At 34.7% G+C, this 19,556-nt stretch overlaps 4 protein-coding genes and 1 non-coding gene across 8 annotated transcripts; 4 read left to right on the forward strand and 1 right to left on the reverse strand.

Moving 5' to 3' along the window:
- The first annotated feature begins 287 nt into the window (after positions 1-287).
- LOC147550263 (Tetratricopeptide repeat (TPR)-like superfamily protein) lies at positions 288-2,975 on the forward strand. Of its 3 annotated transcripts, XR_015236724.1 has the most exons (3): positions 292-1,441; positions 2,168-2,524; positions 2,658-2,975. XR_015236724.1 is itself a non-coding variant. In XM_086665273.1 (2 exons), the coding sequence occupies exon 1, from the start codon at positions 419-421 to the stop codon at positions 1,439-1,441; it is 1,023 nt and encodes a 340-aa protein (XP_086521399.1). In that variant the 5' UTR covers positions 288-418; the 3' UTR covers positions 2,658-2,975. The 3 variants fall into 3 exon arrangements, 2 of the variants coding, with proteins under 2 accessions (XP_086521399.1, XP_086521398.1); XM_086665273.1 differs by lacking the exon at positions 2,168-2,524 and having other exon boundaries at positions 288-1,441; XM_086665272.1 differs by lacking the exon at positions 2,658-2,975 and having other exon boundaries at positions 2,168-2,609.
- A 1,495-nt stretch (positions 2,976-4,470) lies between these two features.
- Positions 4,471-6,753, reverse strand: LOC147550264 (uncharacterized). The gene is made up of 3 exons (XM_086665271.1): positions 5,555-6,753; positions 5,100-5,175; positions 4,471-5,004 (listed from the first exon to the last, which is right to left on the reverse strand). The coding sequence occupies exons 1-3, from the start codon at positions 6,365-6,367 to the stop codon at positions 4,847-4,849; spliced, it is 1,047 nt and encodes a 348-aa protein (XP_086521397.1). The 5' UTR covers positions 6,368-6,753; the 3' UTR covers positions 4,471-4,846.
- Positions 6,754-10,215: 3,462 nt separating this feature from the next.
- Positions 10,216-13,855, forward strand: LOC147550265 (large ribosomal subunit protein uL29-like). Of its 2 annotated transcripts, none has more exons than XR_015237697.1 (4): positions 10,216-10,707; positions 10,809-10,944; positions 11,040-11,657; positions 12,762-13,855. XR_015237697.1 is itself a non-coding variant. In XM_086669430.1 (4 exons), the coding sequence occupies exons 1-4, from the start codon at positions 10,704-10,706 to the stop codon at positions 13,686-13,688; spliced, it is 372 nt and encodes a 123-aa protein (XP_086525556.1). In that variant the 5' UTR covers positions 10,216-10,703; the 3' UTR covers positions 13,689-13,855. The 2 variants fall into 2 exon arrangements, 1 of the variants encoding a protein (XP_086525556.1); XM_086669430.1 differs by having other exon boundaries at positions 11,040-11,196; positions 13,614-13,855.
- A 704-nt stretch (positions 13,856-14,559) lies between these two features.
- Positions 14,560-16,960, forward strand: LOC147550266 (exocyst complex component EXO70H1-like). The gene has a single exon (XM_086669429.1). The coding sequence runs from the start codon at positions 14,761-14,763 to the stop codon at positions 16,660-16,662; it is 1,902 nt and encodes a 633-aa protein (XP_086525555.1). The 5' UTR covers positions 14,560-14,760; the 3' UTR covers positions 16,663-16,960.
- A 510-nt stretch (positions 16,961-17,470) lies between these two features.
- Positions 17,471-17,542, forward strand: TRNAG-UCC (transfer RNA glycine (anticodon UCC)). The gene has a single exon. It is a non-coding gene; the product is annotated as a tRNA-Gly (tRNA).
- Positions 17,543-19,556: the final 2,014 nt, after the last annotated feature.

Consider the following 19,556-nt stretch of genomic DNA (forward strand, 5'->3'; position numbering starts at 1 on the left):
GATTCAGACACAAAAAAAAAAAAACAAACTCAACCTATGTGTCAGTCAAATAGTAATTATACTGAAAAAGTGAAATCTGACTGTAATTTATTCAGAACTTGATTCAATTCATTCATGTCCTGGGAAAAACAAACACTAATTGAAAGTGCCTATAGAATTCTTATCCCTAGGTCTTCACAGTGAGGCCCATGTTATTACTTGTAGTTGGACGTAAGCTTAAAGGGTTCAAAATCGGGCATATAATGGGCTCTACTACCAAATGCCCGAAGGTTTTAGTCCCAAGTCCACTACTAGCAACTACTTTTATCATCTTCTTCAATTTTCAGGGTTTTAGCTCTCTCTCTCTCTCTCTCTCTCTCTCTCTCTCTCTCTCTCTCTCTCTCTCTGCAAGTCTTGCGTTTGCAGCAAGATCACAGAAATGGAATCCCTTACCAAACTCCATTACTGCCATCCTCTTCATCTCTCACTTAATCACCCTTTACCATTCTCAAAACCCATCTCTTCATTTCCACTCAAACCTCTTACAAAAACTAAGATCATCCTCAAAGCTTCTTCTTCGTCTTCCTCCCCAGATCCCCAAAACCACCACAAGAAATCCCATTTTGAAGCCTTCAAACCACTCTCATCTGCTCTCAAAACCACTTGTATTGCTGTTGTCGCTACATCTCTCTTCCTTGGTCGTTTCACCAAACCCGCCATTTCTTCTGTAACACCCCAAACAACCGTTGAATCCATGGAAGATACCAACGAAGCAAAACCCGACGAAGAAAATGAGAAAACTGAAGAAAAGGATTTCGATTCTTACCCTAATGATGCTGAAAGTCTCAAAACCCTAATGGAAGTGAAGATCAAAGACCAGAAGACTGAAGAAGCAATTTCAATTCTGAACAAACTGATCAAAATTGAACCTTTAGAGAAGCAATGGCCATTACTAAAATCCCATCTCTTGTGTTCAACTGGAGAATCAGAATTAGCAAAATCAGGGTTTGAAGAGATACTATCAAAAGACCCAATCTTTGTTGAAGCTTATCATGGGTTAATAATGGCAGCTTCACAATCAGAATCAGGGGAATTAGAAAATGTATTGAAGAGAATGGAAAAAGCCATGGAAATCTGTAAGAAAGAGAAGAAAAAGGAAGAATTGAGAGACTTTAAATTGTTAGTTGCTCAGGTTAAGGTAATTGAAGGAAGTTATATTGATGCATTAAAGGTTTATGAAGAACTTGTGAAGGAAGAACCAAGAGATTTCAGACCTTATCTTTGCCAAGGGATAATTTATACTTTATTGAGGAAGAATGGTGAAGCTGAAAAACAATTCGAGAAGTATAAAAGACTAGTACCAAAAGAACATCCTTATGCTCGATATTTCGAAGATAATATGATGGCAACAAAGGTTTTCTCTCAAATGGCTGATAAACAAGAAATGGGTACGAAAAATTGAGTAAGAATTCCTAATTCTACTTTAAGTTTTGATCATTAAAATAACTTAGTAGCTGGTTTCTTATGGTTGTTCTTAGTTTTTGTATTTGTTTATATGATAATTAGTTAAAGCCATCATTGTTAAACTCATTAGCATTTTAAATTGTTTCAGACAATGGAAGTTGTTGTCAATATTTCCTAGTGTTGATGATTGGGTTATTTCAAACTACATTAGTTTCGGTATTGTTTTTTATTGGTTCCTTCATTTGTAATCTTGGATGAGTTTGGTGTTGCATAAGTTCTTGATTCCCTAGGGAAATATGAGAACCTGGGACATCTTGGCCTTTGTATGCTTTCTTTGGGTTCTTGGAGATATATCTATATTGAAAAAGAAAGGTTTAGTTGTTGTAGTACTTGATAAGTTTTGGAGTTCAGATGAGAAGTCTATGATGATAGAACATAGTTTACTATCCCCAATTGTAGTATCCCATGGATTGGGGAGTGTCCTGTGAGACTGGGCTATAAGTGCGAGCTAAAAGCTTAGTAAGTGTCGAGGACTTTCAATGGGCTCGTGGAGCGTTCACCAAGAACAAAATTTGTAGTCATTTAGGTTGGGCCTAGGCGGCAAAAGTGTAAACAATTTTGGGAACAGCTAGGGCTTAAATCGTTACACAAATGAACTAGTATTTTCGAGGAATAAGATGAACCCTTTTATATATAGACCAACACCTGAAATCTTCTAATGTAGGAGAAATGGAGAATTGAGGCCTATAAGGAACAATCTAGGGTAAGGGATACACCGACCAGTCACCTTCTATAAGGGTACTGCACTGCCTAGGTAGCATATATACTCGCTTGGCTGTTTGGTACTGGAACAACGGTAATGTCGATATGACTGGACAATTTGGATTGACTATGTTGAAGGCTCGTCTACTTGTGGTTGTTCCTGTTATCGATACTGGTAGTGGTTCTTTCTTTCTCAGCACGTATATGATTTTTGGGATTTACTAGATATGACTAGTAATGATCAGAACTTTTTCCTCTCCGAGACCAGACCGTGTCCTTAGAGCCTGGAGTAGTTGAGTCTTTTCAGTGCTTGATATTGGTTAAGTACTTACAGTAAGCGTACTTTCTTATGATTGGCGCCGAGACCACTTTTAACAAGCCAAAGTTTAGTTTTTTATTCATTGTACTGATTTCAAGATTAACTTAAAGTAAAAATTTCTATGTTTTTTTAGGTGCGTTAAGAGTACATGATAGATAGAGAAACCCTTGATCCAATTATTGCACACAAATCTTCGACATTTTCTTTGAATAAGAAAGAACAATTCATTCATCAGACAACTGAGGTACGAATCGGGAATGGATGATGAACACCTACCACTCTCAGGACTCCGTGTTATATTTTTTTTCTTCCTGGTAAACTTCGCATATGCATCAGCTAGTACATTTGCTGTTCTATTTACGTAGCAAAGTGGTAAAGATTCAGAAGAGGCCCTGTGCCTTTGTATTAGTTCAATTCGATCCTCATATATCCAGTTTGGGTTTCCTTGCCATTGAGAGCTTGTTGATCACATTTTTTTGAATCTCCCTGGTATAGCCAGATTATAGCTTCTGGTATAGCCATTAGCCAATGCTTCTCCCTCGGCTACTAACCTATAGTAGATGAGGACTGATTTCCCGTTAGACTGTCACTTAATTCGTTATTTATTAACCTTCAAAAAACTTTTCGTTATTTATAACAAGATCAGGTTTTATTAGCGCTTTAAAGGATAAAACAAAATGGAAGTTAACATAAGAATAATAAGGTGGTGGACATTAGATAAGTTGCATTCGAGACTCGCATATGTTCCATTCAAACAACCGACTCTATATAAGTTGCATTTCTGACTCCTGCATGTTCCATTCAAATAAAATTCAAGACGAAATCGGGGTGAAGAAAGATCTAGGTATCCGACTCACTTATCAAGAGAAAGAGAACGACGTAAAACCCGGCCTTTCCATCCGAATTTCACACCAATTTAGTCCTAAATATTTTGCTATTCTATATTATTTTTGAACCTAAAAACACAACAAAAGTATATCATCAAATCTTCAATAGTCAAATAATTGATATTTATTCTTGGGATGAGGATAAAAGAATGAAGAAAAAGAGGAAGGTTCCAAGATCTAAAAACGAGAAAAAGCAAAACAAAAGAAGGAAAGTAATTAGGGCGGAAAGTAAAGTAACATCAGGAGGCCCTTCCTAGTTCCTCCCTCCCATCTAAGAAGAAAGTGAGAAACAAACTACCACTCAATCAGGAAACGTATTGTTGTCTTCTTTGGACTTCTTTTTGTTTTTAAAGGTAATGAGGACATCATCATTTGAACTATGAGATAAGATTTACTATTAATCAACCAAAATTTGTTCATTCATAAATGGAAACCATCTCCAATTCCAATTATCAAGATTAATTTCGATTACTCTTTTTAAATCAGCTCCGCTACGTATTGCAAGATTGAACCGTTTGAATTGTTTCTTAAGGTTTCGTTAATAATTTAATCATTAATTTGGTGGGGGATTTCCTCACATATGAATTATGAAAATGTAAATTCTTTTTGCTTTTGACAAACACAAGGTGATTCACTTAACTGATTGTACTACCATTTTTAACGTTTGACAGACAAAAAACAAAAAGAATTATGATTTAACATCTGCTTCGATGTTAGAAGGACCCCTACAATTTACCTTGGATATGCCTTCGCCCTACCTTTCTATGGTATACGAGTACGAGTCATAAAAGAGTACAAGTCGTCCTCGAGCTCAAATTTAGCCGAGTGATCTCATATGTAGCTATTTATGTCGTGTATAATGGTGAAGTTGTGAGTTTCGTTAACAACTTCGTTGATTTCACAAATTGAGTGATTCTATCGGTATCTCCACTATAAGTTCTCTTACTCTATTTCGTAGCTAATCCTCTCTAAACTATGACTTTGGTGTTTACAATCAACATTTTGTAGGTTCATACTGCGGAAATGTAACAAGGGTGTACATTTTGGAGAGAAGAGATATAGAACCAATAATCGAGGCATCCTTGAATTCTTTTTATGATTATTACAACATACAATATTATATAAGTAATTCACTTTCGATCACATGACGTGGATACATATCACAAAGTTAAAATAAAACACATAAACTATATTTCACAAATATGTCTCACGGGCCCTTCATACTTGGGAGGGACTTCAACAACTACTATAGACCACAACCTCTTTTCTACAGTCTACAGAGTTGAATTTGATTACACATGATTTGATCTAATTAGATTAAACACTATTAGGTTAAAACAACCTTATCACTAATTAGTACATAATATACCACTTATATAAACTTTACAACCAACTTTAACTAATAACATCTTCTTGAACCATATGATCAATTTGTTTAAGGAATTGAAGATGGTGGTGGTGATGATGGCCATTGTGATGGCCAGAACTGCGCATTCTTCACCTTTGATACACTAGCAAGCACACCCAATGGCGTCACGTCTCCTATCACTGTTACTTTCTTCGCCGTGAAATCAATATTAAAGGATGTTACCCCTGCCATTAAATCCAAATTTGAAGAATAAGATAACAAGAATGGTTAATAACAACAATAATGATTATAACAAAGAAGAGCTAAAAAAAATGGTCACCTTGCATTCTAGAGATGTGTTTTCTTACTTTCCCTTCACAACCCTTGCAGTGTAGTGATACTCTCAAAACCACAACCTGCTCATGAAATCAATGCATTATATTTTGGTGGCAAGTGCATAATAAAAAGTACATTTCTCTGTTAGGGAACAAGAAATTTGGGACTGACTCTATGTAGAAATTCGATGTGACTACCTACAATCGGAGCTTCCAATGATTCATTTCCACTTCTGCTATAATCATGGGAAGCCACATAGGAATACGAGTCTTTTTAAACGTCTTATAAACGAAAATCTTACTTTTTCTTTAGCTAAAATGTTAAAATAGCATAAGCCTAATATAAAATCAATTTTATAACCAAATTATATAGAACAAATTTAAGGTAAGCTAGTTTTTTTTTTTTTTTTTTAAATGAATATAAACATCATGATATAGATAGAGGGATTGAAATTAAAACCTCATGATCAGGAGACCTTCTGCTGGTTGGAGAAGGAGGAAGTAAGGCAAGAGATTTATCTGATGAGATCTCAGACGGTCGAGATATCGAAGAATGTTTGTTGTGAGGAACCAAAGCTCGGGTTCTGGACGGAGATGCTTCATTAACAATAGGAACCAAAGCTCGGGATGATTTCGAAGATGGTTTACGAGGAGACTTAGGAGAGTACTTCTCGGTAGCTACCGAAGTTTGTGAATATTCAAATGAAGGTTCAAGAGAGATAAGAGCACGAGATTTCGATGATTGTTCAAGAGAAATAGAAGATTGGCTTTTGGATAAAGAAGATGGTGGTGGTTCAAGGGAAACCAAAGCAGAAAAAGGATCAAATTCATGATCTGATAAAATGTTTAAGGAACTAGTACTAGTATTGATTTCATCACTTAAGAGGTATCTAGATGAACCAGTAGGACTAATTGGAATGGTGGGTTGCTTCTTTTTATGTTTATTATTGGTACCAGATGAAGAAGATGATGAGCTTTGTTTCCTGCTACTCTTGTGGTTTTGATATTGATTTTGATGTTTATGTTTGGTGGTGGAAGTTGGGAATTGATGATGATGGGATAAAGTGTTAGTAGTAGAAGAAGAGATTAAAGTAGTTCTTCTGTTGGTACTGCTGGTGCTTCTGCGTCTTCGTTGGTCGTTGAGGTGAGGATTGTGACGATCAATGGCTCTGCTACTAGTACTACTGCAGCTATGGCGAACCATGGATGATCTCGGATCAATACATATAGCTGTTGAAGATGAAGATGTACAGAAAATATCAATTCCTTTCATTTTTTTTATACTATATATGAAATATGAGAAACTGGCTAAGAGAGATATAGTTTATGTTTGAAGAATCTGTATTAGTTTGGTGCAGGAGAGAGAGAGAGAGAGAGAGATTCTTAACAAGAATGAAAGAGAAGAAGAATTTCCAAGTGAGTTTAGTTTTGATGTTCTTTTAAAGGGGAATGAGTATAGAGTGTGTGTACTGGTGGGTTAGGTTATGGGTGGGCTGAAAAGTAGCCCTGGAACTTCATCATAAGAAGTTTGGTTGGAAAATGAAATAAAAAATTATGGGTACAAAAAATTACATATTAATTTTGCGCCGTAGATAATTTTCTTTTGTTTTTCGCAAACGCGAGATCTGCTGTAAAAAACCACACCAACGTAAGTAATGCAATTGTAAAATATGCAAACTTGATTCTTATATAAATTTTTTTTTTATTGGTGTCATTACTCAAAGTAATCTTTCAGTGCTAAATTCACCGTAACTTCTCGGTTGCAAATGAAGATATCCTCTAAATAGTAGTATTGCTTTTGTAACTAAAAATAGTGGCTGGATCCTTTTTTTACTTGGAAAAAAATGTAATTCCCTCGTGGTCTGACTTAAATATCCGACGTCAAAGGAAAAAAAAACCATTATGTCCTTAATTACATCATTAGAATGGTTAAGTTGAAATGATTATTGGATCATCCTTTTGTTGTAGTCTACGTAAAGCTTTCATAATAAACTTTAAATGATTTTGGATCGTAATGATTGTTTTCATTAGTCCAAATTTAGCTAGCTTTGATCATAATAGATTCTACTAACATGTTGGATAGTTGAGACAGGAAATGATGAAATCCTCTGGGTAGAATTAGAAAGCAAAAGTATAGAAGATTGGTAGGTCCGCACACTGCATATGCACTCTTTCACATGAGAAGTAGGTTTAACATGGTTGATCAAATAGTAGTGCTACTTGACCCGACCACGGGCGCAACTTCTTGTTGGCTCACCATCAACGAATTTATTATGTGGAAAGGCCCATGCTTTTATATACCCGAAGACCAATTTGGGACGTTTGAGAGCTGGAAGTGGGTTGTACCGGCTCACGGCCCTGTGACCTTATGTTGTCTCACACCTAAACAGACTGACCCATGACTGGGCCGGGAGAATCAATCCTCTCACTCACAGGCCACCACATATGTTTACAAACGAGTCGCCCCGACTTGACAGAGACAAAAGGGGTGCTACATTTGGCCATCTTTTGAGCCAACACAGTCTGGTGAGAAACTCTATAAAGACACAGATGTCGAAATAGATTTCGGATTTACACATGCCTGAAAGATATAATTGATCCATTCACCACTATGTAAAATTCTATAAATTTTTAATTGATGAATGGGACACAAAGTACCTTTATTTGGCTACTACCATTATCTCAAATTTTCACACCACACATCTTATAGAATCCGATGCTTCCTCATTAATCTAACGACCTATCTTTTCTTCTTTTTTTATTTGCTCCAAACCATGAGCTGCCGTTTCCATCTTGTCTACATATTCTCTAGCTCTCTTTCTCTCTCTAAACTCTGCTTTTTCTTGTTAACCTCTCTTTCTCACTTCTTTCTTCCTCCATTATCTTAAAACTCTGTTTGTTAATTCTATTGGGGTCTGAAAAGAAACTATTTGGGTTCAATCACGCGTTTAAAGAAGTGGGCCTTTTGTTAATCAAGTACTCAATCAAAGGACTATTCTTTAATTACTCCCTCAATTTTTATTATATATATATATATTTTTTTTTCTCACTAGATATATACTTTTATACACTTGCACTAATAAGTAGTCAAGTTAGCTTTAATAGTCTTTTACTTAAAGAAAAAATAAAAATAATTCTATAGAAGACCCAAAACTAAAAGTTTGTCTCAATGAAAAGAAACATTTCAATTAAGATAAATAATTATCTGGTTTTTAACATATATAATAAATTAAGAAAAGGAAAAAAAAATATCTTATGCCACCCACTAAAGATAAAGTGCTCTTTTGACTATATATTTATATTCTAATAATTGGGTAACGTTTGCCCAAGATTTAGACTTTTTTCTAAAAGGATTTCGAAGTCGGAGTCTTTCTGTCAATCCAATCCTCTGAAAATTTTATCCGAGAACTTTCTTACCTCGATGAAATTCTAGTAATATTAGCGAAAATAGATTAAAGAAAATGTAATAAGAGGTGTTGTCTAGATCTCACCTACAATCGAAGTATTTTGGTTAATGTATACGCTATTTCTTATATGTAGAGCTTCGGTCACTTAGATCGTAAATACCTTCATGTTAGATCAAAATTACGATGTATTAACCCATCTATGAATATTAGCTAGCTCTCACACCTCATACTAAACTCCTTCACTCAAGACCAAAATTACCATGAATTAACTTATCTATGAAATATTAGCTAACTGCATAACTCTTGACACCTGTCAGAATTTAATAAATCTACCTCCAAATGATTATACTTTACAAATTCTCATATCCTGAAAATATGAGATAGCTCTAATAGTTAGAACATTGGGATTGGATCAAAAGTGTACCTAAGGGCTCAAAGAATTGTTTTTGAATTATAGTTGATGTACTTCTTTTTCTAGTCAAGTAAAGAAGAGAACAAAATAATTAATAATAAAATAAAAGGCAAATCAAGGTGGCATTTGTTGAATAGTGGTGAGTATAGCTTTTATGCTTCTTCTTTTCTTTCTTGACAAAACCATTAAAACTACTGCAATGATGATGATTGAAATACCAATTGATGAATATGAGTCATGAGACATGTAATTGATGATAAAGGGGTACCCAAGTGACCAACCATGCCAATTTGAGTCATGGGTGGATTTAAAGTTTTATCCAAACTTAGACATCAAAGAGGAAAAAACACAGAGAAATAGCACTTGTATGGTTGCATCTTGTTTTTAGTTTTGGTGGTTGTAGGTAAAAAGATGGTATCATAACAAAAAATAGTGTAGGTAATCAATTTGCCCATAACAGAACAGAAGTTAATTTTGTAGGAATAAATAAGGATACTAACAACTAGATACATTAGTGTCCAGAGTTTCTCTCTTAGGTGTTTATAAATTGAACAATTTTACATTTACATCATCTTTTTTTCGTAAATTTTCTACAATAGAATTTTTAGCATTTAAAATATAAAAGTGTTAATATCGTATTATAACGAATTTCGCTATACAAATTTGAGTACTAATGTCAAAATTCTGATCGGGCAACGTTTAACTAATTCGAACTACCTCAACAACTGATCGAGAATCAATCTATCGACACTGAATCTCAGTGGAAGGAGACAGGTCTTTAGTAGTGAGATGTGGTCCCTAGATATGATTGTTTGTGGTATGTATGGATTTGGAGAGAGTATATTGGTGGGTTGGTTTGAGCAATTACTCTCACTTTAAGCAAATTCAGTTGAGTAGTTATACTCCATTACTCTGCCCACAATATTTTAGAGTAGTACACACTTCAACAGGTTTCATTATCCACAATTTTATGAGATATGTCCGCATTGTCTGTCTTCCCTCTAAAATCAGAAGAAAAAAAACATCACGCAAAATATGCTCATGTTTTTTCGCAATGCTACATCATTTTGCTATTTGACACAAAGGGGATTATTTTATCTTTTTTTATCCAGTAATTCAAAGAGATGGCAAATTCAATCGCGAAAATATTGACATCAACAAGAAGTGAACTCAACCTTTCAACATGAGTATTCAAACCTCCACATTGAATTCTCACCCGAAGACGGATCTAACAACTTTCCTGTAAAATTCACTTTGGTTGAATCGTCACATATATATAAGAGTCCACTGGAGAGACGAGCGTTTGAATCTTACTATTTCAAAATGGAAAATGTTAAATGTAATAACTAGTTTTGTTATATACACTCACTTCTCCATTGACCTGAACAAAAAACACCTTTGATGTGAGTGTGTCTAACAAAATTGTGAGTGGCATTTAAAATTTCTCTTTAAAAAAAACAAAGGAAAACAAAAGAAAAACATTCCTTTGAGACATGTGGGCTACAATGGGCAACGCCTGGCCCAGTAAATAGTGTTAAATCTCGATTCGGGTCTAAAGACTGAAAATGAGCTTTAGATTTCAGTAGCTCGGCCCAATCTATCATACAAATGGGCTGAATCATGAATCCGAGCCGAAAGGACTAGTTATTTTTAGGGTTTATGATTAGGGCTTCCAAGGGAACCCTTAAAAACAACTCGACGTCCTCCTCTCTAGTTCTTCCCCATTTTAGGGTTTTTGAGGCGAAATAGTACGAGAGCGGAAGCAGTGAAGTTTGAGAAAGCTCGCAGAAATGGGTAAGAATAATAATATAGAAATGCTCTGAACTTTTTGATTTCTATACTTGTCGTCAATTCCTGTATTGATCTAGTCTTTCGTTTCTGATAACTATTTTCAGCTAGGATCAAAGTTCATGAACTCAGAGGCAAGTCGAAGACTGATCTATTGAACCAGTTGAAGGAGCTGAAAGCAGAACTCGCTTTGCTTCGTGTCGCCAAGGTCACCGGTGGAGCTCCTAACAAGCTTTCCAAGATGTACATCTCTCTCTGTCTCTTTCTCTCTCTGTCTGTCAATCTTGATTTTGATTTATTTTTCATATCCTGATTTTGATTTGAATATGTTGGTTCAGCAAGGTGGTGAGGTTGTCGATTGCTCAGGTTCTGACTGTTATCTCTCAGAAGCAGAAAGCAGCTCTTAGGGAAGCTTATAAGAACAAGAAGTTCTTGCCTCTTGATCTTCGCCCTAAGAAAACTAGGGCAATTAGAAGACGTCTCACCAAACACCAGGTACATTCAAATGAATCTCCTTTTTTGTTTTTTTTCATACCATTACATCAAATTTATCTGTTTTGTTTAGTAGTATAAAAAATAGAATTGTCTCGTTGAATGCTTGAATTGAAGAACTTAAATGATTGTGTGATATCAAATTCTAGTAAATGAAAGCAAGGAATTAGGTTTCTTCTTAGTTGAGATCTTTTAGGATATCTTGGGGTGGGAAAGTGGTATCGGTTATACATATCGGCACCATGAATCCTAGTTGGATCTACTAAATTATAGTTGAAGATGGATTGTCTTCTGGCTTTCCGTACTGACTAAATGCCTGTGTGATACCAAATTCCATGAATTTCAATCAGATTCAAATATTGAATTCCGTGACACTCATTATACTATTTATCTTTAGTTAAGAAAGTTTGTGCTTCAACAATGGGTTCAGTTTAAATCCTGTGTAGTGTGTAGCAGACTCTTAGGTGCTGTTTGTTTTTTTGTTATTCAGATCTGAAATCTGAATTGGTCGCTAATTCAGATTTTCAGATGTTTGTTTTTTTATTTATCAAAATCTGAAATTTTGTCTGAATGAGTTTGAGGTCTGAAACGGCTGAATTAAAGTCCATTATTTTCAGACTTTAAAACAAGTCTGAAATGTGAGCATAATGTCTGAAATATGCTTAATGACACAAACACCCTCATAGATTAGAAAAAATCTCTTTTTCAAATGTTTTTCACCATCGGACCACCACCACCAAAAACTGACCGCCGCCTCCACCAAAAAACCAGCGGCCACAACCACAAACCAGCGGCCACCACCAAGAACCAGCAACAACCACCACAAACAGGCAGCCACCACCACAAACCAGCCACAATCAATGCACAGACCACCAAAAACCGGCAACCACCATAAAATATATCACAACCACAACACACACCACACACCACCAACACACACCACACACCACCAACACACACCACCACCACACACCACCACCATGTACAAGCCACCGAATCTGCTAGGGTTTAACCTGTTAGAGAGAGGGACTGAGAGAGAGAGATGCGATCTGTCCGAGAGAGGCGCGATTTGTGAGAGAGAGGGGTTGAGAAAGAGAATGGGGCTGAGAAAGGTAGTGACGAGATCTGTTGAGAGAGAGAGAGAGAGAGAGAGAGTAACGGAACCCTCGCCGGATCTGGCGAGGGTTTAACGATCCGTTAGAGAGAGAATGATTGAGAGAGAGGAGAGGGATTGAGGAGAGAGATTGAGAGATCGAGAAAGAAACCTACCTCGCCGGACTTCCCTGGCCGGATTTTGAGAGAGAGACTGTAGAAAGATGGAGAACGAGAGGGGGAAAGAAGTTAGGTTTTTTTTTTTCTCTATGAGAGAAGAGGAATATAGAAACAGAAATTAGGTTAAGGGTATAAGTGTCAAAATCTAAACCTAGACCTAATAGTTCAGCTTTAATAAACAAACATCTAACTTTTAAAACAATTTAGACAATTCAGATTCAACCAATTCAGTTCAGCCAATTCAGATTCAACCAATTCAGATTCAGACATAAAATAAAAAACAAACAGCACCTTAGACATAGGAGTGTTTAAGTAGACTTGGACTCATCATAAATGTGTGAGGCGAAACATCCTCTCTCTCTCTCTCCCCATCTTTCTACATGAGAGAGATAAAACAAATGGGTTTCTTCCCCATGTCTTAGAATTTGGTAGAGGCGCGATTCCATCATTGTTTGCCTCGTGGCATATGCATCTACGAACAAAACAAACAAGCATTGATTAAGTTTGTGCAACATAAGAAATAAAACCATTATATTTCTTGTTTGTTGAATACTCGGAGGCTTTATACTATTATAGCGAAGTAAAGAAGACTATTTTTCAACAAAAAAAGAGAAGTAAAAAGAGACTGTTATGATATCCTTTTATTTTATTCTTTTGAAACTTTGAATGAATATATTACGAAAGAAAACTAAATATGTACAAGGGAAAGGGAAGGAACTATGGAATCTCTCACGATATCCAAGCCTCCCAATGAACAACTACTTACAAAAAGCTTACATTTGTAAAACTATCTATGATATCTTTCTGTATAAATGTGGTATCATTGTACTTTCTTCTAAAAGAGTTAGTATTCTCCTTTTACACATCGAGGCGCACACCTGATAACGGCTCTCTGCTTCTTCTGAGCAGTCCGTCTTGAGGCATAAACACATTTTTTGAACTTATAGATTTTAAATGAGCTGGATCTAGTAGTTTGACTTGCGTTTTTCTCTGCTATATTGAAACTTGTGTTAGTTGTTTAACAAGTCTTCTTTGCTTTCAATTTTAAATCCGTTCGCCAGTCATGTGGTTTGAATTCTTTAAGTGACTTCCTGCACAATTTGCCGACCAACTAGTATGTTGAATATGCATTATTTCCCATTTTGCAGCTATCTTTGAAGACGGAAAGAGAGAAGAAGAAAGAACTACACTTCCCTATGAGGAAGTATGCCATCAAGGTATAAGCTTTGTTTTTAGTTTAGCAGACAAGACAGACCTCTTTGGTCCATTGTATTTCTCTTGAATCTTAATTTTGAAGGATATGATTTTTCTGAAACTTGATGGTCATAGAGATTTAGATTGAAACTTGTTCCTGAATGATTCAAATTAAACAATATTTAGTTTTGTTTAATCTTCTATCACTTTCTTTGTTAATATTCATGGATTCTATTCCAAGTTCTCGGGATACTATGTTAAATTAAACCATTAAGTAGTAAATAAGACAATAAGATTGGTTTTTCCCAAGTCATGATCTTAAATTTGATTATACTCCTGTCTTAACAAACTCGAGTTAGGTTTCAAAATGTTTGTTTCTGTTTGACTAGTGATTTCTAGCTCATCTGAATGGTTGCTTTTGGATCCATTTGAGTTTGGCAATCCAGATTTATAGGAGTCAAAGTCAAGCATGACAAAAACACAAACATCACCCAAGTCCGCTAAATATAAAAGTTAACTTTCTTAATTTGGATTTGAAATGGTCTCACAAATCACAATCCCTTGCAAGAAACCCTAAATCCTATTTAACAATTAGTTTTATAATAATTTTTCAGTCAATTAGAAGTTAAGGAGTGAAGGTTTGCTTATTGGTAGGATGTTTAGTGTTAGAAGTCAATGGATGAAGACTCTTTCTGTGGTTATTATAATCTCAATTATTAACTTGTGATGTTTATTCAAATAGACAATTTCTTTGTCTTCTAGAGGATATAGCTATCTGACTCGGTTATAACCATGTATATGAGTATGACTCTCAGGCCGTCATCTTAAGTTTGACTTCTGACTTTCAATCACTACGCTTCCCTACAAATTGTGCCATTGACCAATTCAAATTTTATTGATTCAAGCCTTCAATCATTGTCCATTTTACTTCTCTCTCCCTCTCATCTATTTAATCCCCCCCTCGCACTATTCAATCAAACAAACCCTTCTCTCTCTCTCTCTCTCTCTCTCTCTCTCTCTAGAACTCTTGTTTGTTACCTGAAAACTCAACTCAGCTGACTTTCTACTTGATTCAATCCATCAAGAATTATTAGAGATAAGATGCATACAATGAAAGGATTTCGAAATATCTTATTTTCTTCTTCTCATGATCATTACTCAAATAATACAAACTCATCCCCATCATCCAAAAATCCTTCCACATCATCATCCCCATTTTCATCTCCTTCAAGAACACGTCCTTCAACTCCTATTCATAAACTTTCTGAATCAATGATGGAAGAAAACATAGATAATGCTGATTCTATTATTACTAAATGGAACCCAGAAACTTGCTCTGGTTTTGCTAAAGTATCTTATTTATTTTATGATGATAGAATTGAAGCTAAACAATTTCTCAAATGTGTAAAAAATTTACAAACAGCTATGCGTTTCTTTATTTCTCAAGAGAATTCGAATCCTTCTTTATTAGTTAGAGCTCAAAATCTTATGCAAATTGCCATGAAAATACTTCAGAAAGAATTCTATCAGATTCTTTCTACTAATCGTAATCATCTAGACCCTGAATCAATTTCTAGTAGATCATCTCACCCTTCTGTGAAATCAAGAAGTAGTACTTCAGATTACGAAGAAGATGATGTCGAATCAGAAGATGAGATCCGAACTGTCGACGACGATTCTATCAGTCGAGTTGAAGAAGTAGCTACAGTCGTCATGAATGATTTGAAATCGATAGCAGAGTGTATGATTTCGTCTGGTTATGGTAAAGAATGTGTGAGAATTTACAAAATTATTCGAAAATCAATCATAGATGAAAGTCTTTATAGTCTTGGAGTTGAGAGATTGAGTTTTTCTCAGATTCATAAAATGGGTTGGGAAACTCTTGACCTGAAAATCAAGAACTGGTTATATGCCATGAAAATTGCAGTTAGAAAACTATTTTCCGGCGAAAGAATTCTCTGTGATTTTGTTTTCACATCTGAAAATAGTAGAGAATCTTGTTTCTCTGAGATATCAAAAGAAGCAGCTATGAATCTTTTTCAGTTTCCAGAATTTGTAGCAAAAGAGCACAAATCTGCTGAAAAAATATTCAGAATTTTAGATCTTTATGATTCAATTTCAGAACTCTGGTCTGAGATTGAATCAATCTTCAACTTCGAATCAACTTCATCGGTTCGAGCTCAAGCAATTTCTTCACTTCTCAAACTCGGAGATACTGTTCGATTAATGTTATCAGATTTCGAGTCAGCAATTCAAAAGGATACATCTAAATACCCAATTCTTGGTGGTGGACTTCATCCTCTGACTCGATACGTAATGAATTATTTAAGTGTTCTATCTGATTACAGTGGTGTTCTCTCAGATATTATGGCTGATTCACCATTTCCAATTCAAACATCATTTCCAGATTCTTACTTGGAAACCCTAGATTCAAATGAAGGTGAAACACCGCATGTCGGCGTTCATTTCGCCTGGTTAGTCCTAATTCTTCTATGCAAATTAGATGGCAAAGTACAACTTTACAAAGATGTGTCATTATCTTATCTATTTCTCGCCAACAATCTTCATTATGTGGTCTCAAAAGTTCGAAATTCGAATCTTAGATTTCTTTTAGGAGATGATTGGATTAGTAAACATGAACTGAAAGTAAGACAATATTCTTCGAATTACGAAAGAATAGGATGGAGTGAAGTTATTTCATCTTTGCCGATCAATCCAACGGCTGTGATTTCATTAGAAGTTGCAGAAGAATGTTTTAATGGTTTCAATTTTGCTTTTGAAACAGCATATAAGAAGCAATCTTCTTGGGTAATACCGGATGGAAAACTTAGAGATGAGATTAAAGTTTCAATCTGTAAGAAGATAATACCTGTGTATCAGGAATTTTATGAGACGAATCGAGAAACATTAAGATTAAGTGGTGAGAAGAATTTGGAATCGTTAGTTAAATATTCACCCGAGAATTTGGGGAATTATTTATCGGATTTGTTTTATGTAGCATGAGTATCTGGTAGTTCGACAATTTCTTCTATAAGTTCTTCGTAACATTTATGGGTTTGCCTTTCAACAAAAAAGAATTATGGGTTTCTAAACTGATGAGAATTAGATTAGATTAAGATTATGCTTATGAGATGTTCTTTGGTTTATGTGGGGGATAATTATAACCGTTTGTTTTTGTTGGTGGTGGTTCATCAATTTATTACATTATAAGTTTTTCGATGTTTAACTCAAAATCAACTGACATTTGTACAGGATTGTGATAGATTTGATATAATAAAATTTGCATTTTTCATTTCTTTAATGATTTTGATATATTCACTTACTAAATTATGAAGTTCAACACCTCTTTCAACTTCCTTAACAAAAAAAACACCTCTTTCAACCAAAAAGAAAGTTCAACTTGAGTAACATTTTCACCTTCTGGTGGCCTACAAAGTCACATTCTCCACACGTCACCTTAGCTTACGTCATTTATCTTAGTTTATGTGGTCTACATTTGATAGACCTTTTTTTTTTGTTGAAAATTGATAGATTTTTCTTGATACCAATGATCATACGTAAGTAACGTAACCATCTTGCCAAGTTGTTACTTCAAGTTGTTACTTCCTTTTGCTTCATTCTTCTTGAGCAAAAGTATTTTTAGTGGACGACTCTTAACTTCTCTAATATTATGTGACACTAATATTAGCCAAAAAGTAGGTTTCGTGTAAATTCTTACAAATATAAACTTGAAAGTCATTTGGCCTTTCCTTTCCCTAATCTTGTATAGAATGTGATAAAGATGGTGGGGGCACAAACGTCTATCAAATGAGCGTTTGTAGTCCAACGGTTAGGATAATTGCCTTCCAAGCAATAGACCCGGATTCGACTCCCGGCAAACGCATTCCTTCACTTTTTCTCCCTATTACTATTTTAGTTTTTCTTTCTTCAATTATTTTAGGGTGTGTTTGATAGCTTATTTTCCTGGAGAAAAGAGAAAGTTTTTCTCTAAAATAGAAAATTTCCATCTGTTTCATTGACCAACTAGAGAAAGAGAAAAGAACATCACGTGACTTTTTTTTCCCAAGTTTCCTCAAAAAGAGGGAATTTTCTGACCCCTCTTTTATAGAAGAAAAATTATTCCCGAAAAAAGTTGCATACTTTTCTCTTTACAAAACCCTACTATAAATAACTATTAATGAAAAAGACTCCACCATCAAAAAAGAAAAAGCTGCAAAAACACAAAAAAAGAGAAGAAAAAATTACAAAGCATTATCTAAAGTACAGGTAACTTTCTCCTTCATCTCTCTCTTTCTCTTTCTATGCATCACTTTAACTCCTTTTATCTCTCTAGATTGTACTACTATAGGTAGTAGGAAATTGGTCAATCTTTTATGTGAAAGTGAATCATAGATTGTACTAATGTGGATAGTACCTTAATTGAAGATGGATTTCAACCTCAATTAATGATTGTACTTTTTTGTATCTCTCTCTCCCATATCAACCGGTCAATAGGTCACCAAAGAAAAAAAAAATCAACCTGTCAATGAGTTCATACTTAAACCCTTTACAAACATTAATTCATTACAATCACTTCTTTTCTCTCAAGTTGTAGTGGTTTAATTAATTTATTCTTTTCCATAAAAGAGTTCAATGACTTCATATTTAAACCCTTTACAAACATTAATTTATTGAACTACAAACATGAATAAATTAATTAAAGAAATAGTTCAATAATCAATAACAGTAACTTTTTCTTTTTATCTTTCTAGGTTGGTAGTAAATATCATAAATCAATTAATTAAAAAACAAGTAAAACAGAAGTATACTCAGTTTATACACCTTATTTTATCTTTTATTTCTCTAAGTTCACAACTTTTGTAGTGAAACATATTTGATTAATGAAAAAACAAAAAAAAAAAATATTTTTTCAAATTCTTTCTAGATTGCTTGTATAGTTGTATATATACACCACTATTTTATGTAATGTTTTATTTTATTTAACGATCAATTAAATATTAAATATTTATAGAAATTAATGTTTTGTTATAGTCGTTACCAACGATATACAATGCAAACACCGCAATTAAGGTTACGTATTGTGTATACTATGATGATTATCATCATACATGCATATTTGAGTAACCGACGTAGAAGACATGCCATTATTGAAAGGAGAGCTTACATAAATCGAGACCAAGAGTGATCGATATTGTCACGAACAACTTCGAATGAAACGAGAACCATTTCGATGCTTATGTGTATGCTTACGAGGCTATGGTTTAGTTGACAATCGACATGTGAAAGTAGAAGAACAAGTTGCTATATTCTTATACACAATTGGGCATGATCAACGTAATCGTAGTTCAGTTCTTCAATTCATTCGATCAGGTGAAACAGTGAGTAGGTATTTCCATACAGTGTTGTCAACAATACTTAAGCTTTACAAAGATGTTGTTAAACCAGCGACAATTGCTAACTCACCGATGGATGGAAGCCGTCGACAAGCTTGGCATGAGTACTTCAAGGTTGGTCTAGATTCAAGAATGTTTTGTTCTTTTACAACTAAATAATTTAGTCAATCATAACACAGATATTTTATAGAACGCAGTCGGTGCAATTGATGGTACACATATCAGAGCAACTGTTCCTATCAAAGACCAACCTAGATATCTTAATAGGAAAGCTTATATTTCCCAGAATGTTCTTGTAGCATGTGTGTTTGATATGAAATTTCATTACATACTTGCTGGGTGGGAAGGGTCTGCTCATGACGGTCGTCTTTTGAGATGAGCAGTATCTCGTCCTGGACGCAAATTAACAGTTCCAGTTGGTATGTGATTTTAAAATATTATATCACATAAAAAAAAATAGTCAGGTACAAATTTATTATTCAACTAGAATTATAATAAATTATG

This window comes from Eschscholzia californica, unplaced genomic scaffold (genome assembly GCF_041429995.1).
Source record: "Eschscholzia californica isolate CP2 unplaced genomic scaffold, dmEscCali1.0.p SCAF_3, whole genome shotgun sequence".
Taxonomy (NCBI): Eukaryota; Viridiplantae; Streptophyta; class Magnoliopsida; order Ranunculales; family Papaveraceae; genus Eschscholzia; species Eschscholzia californica.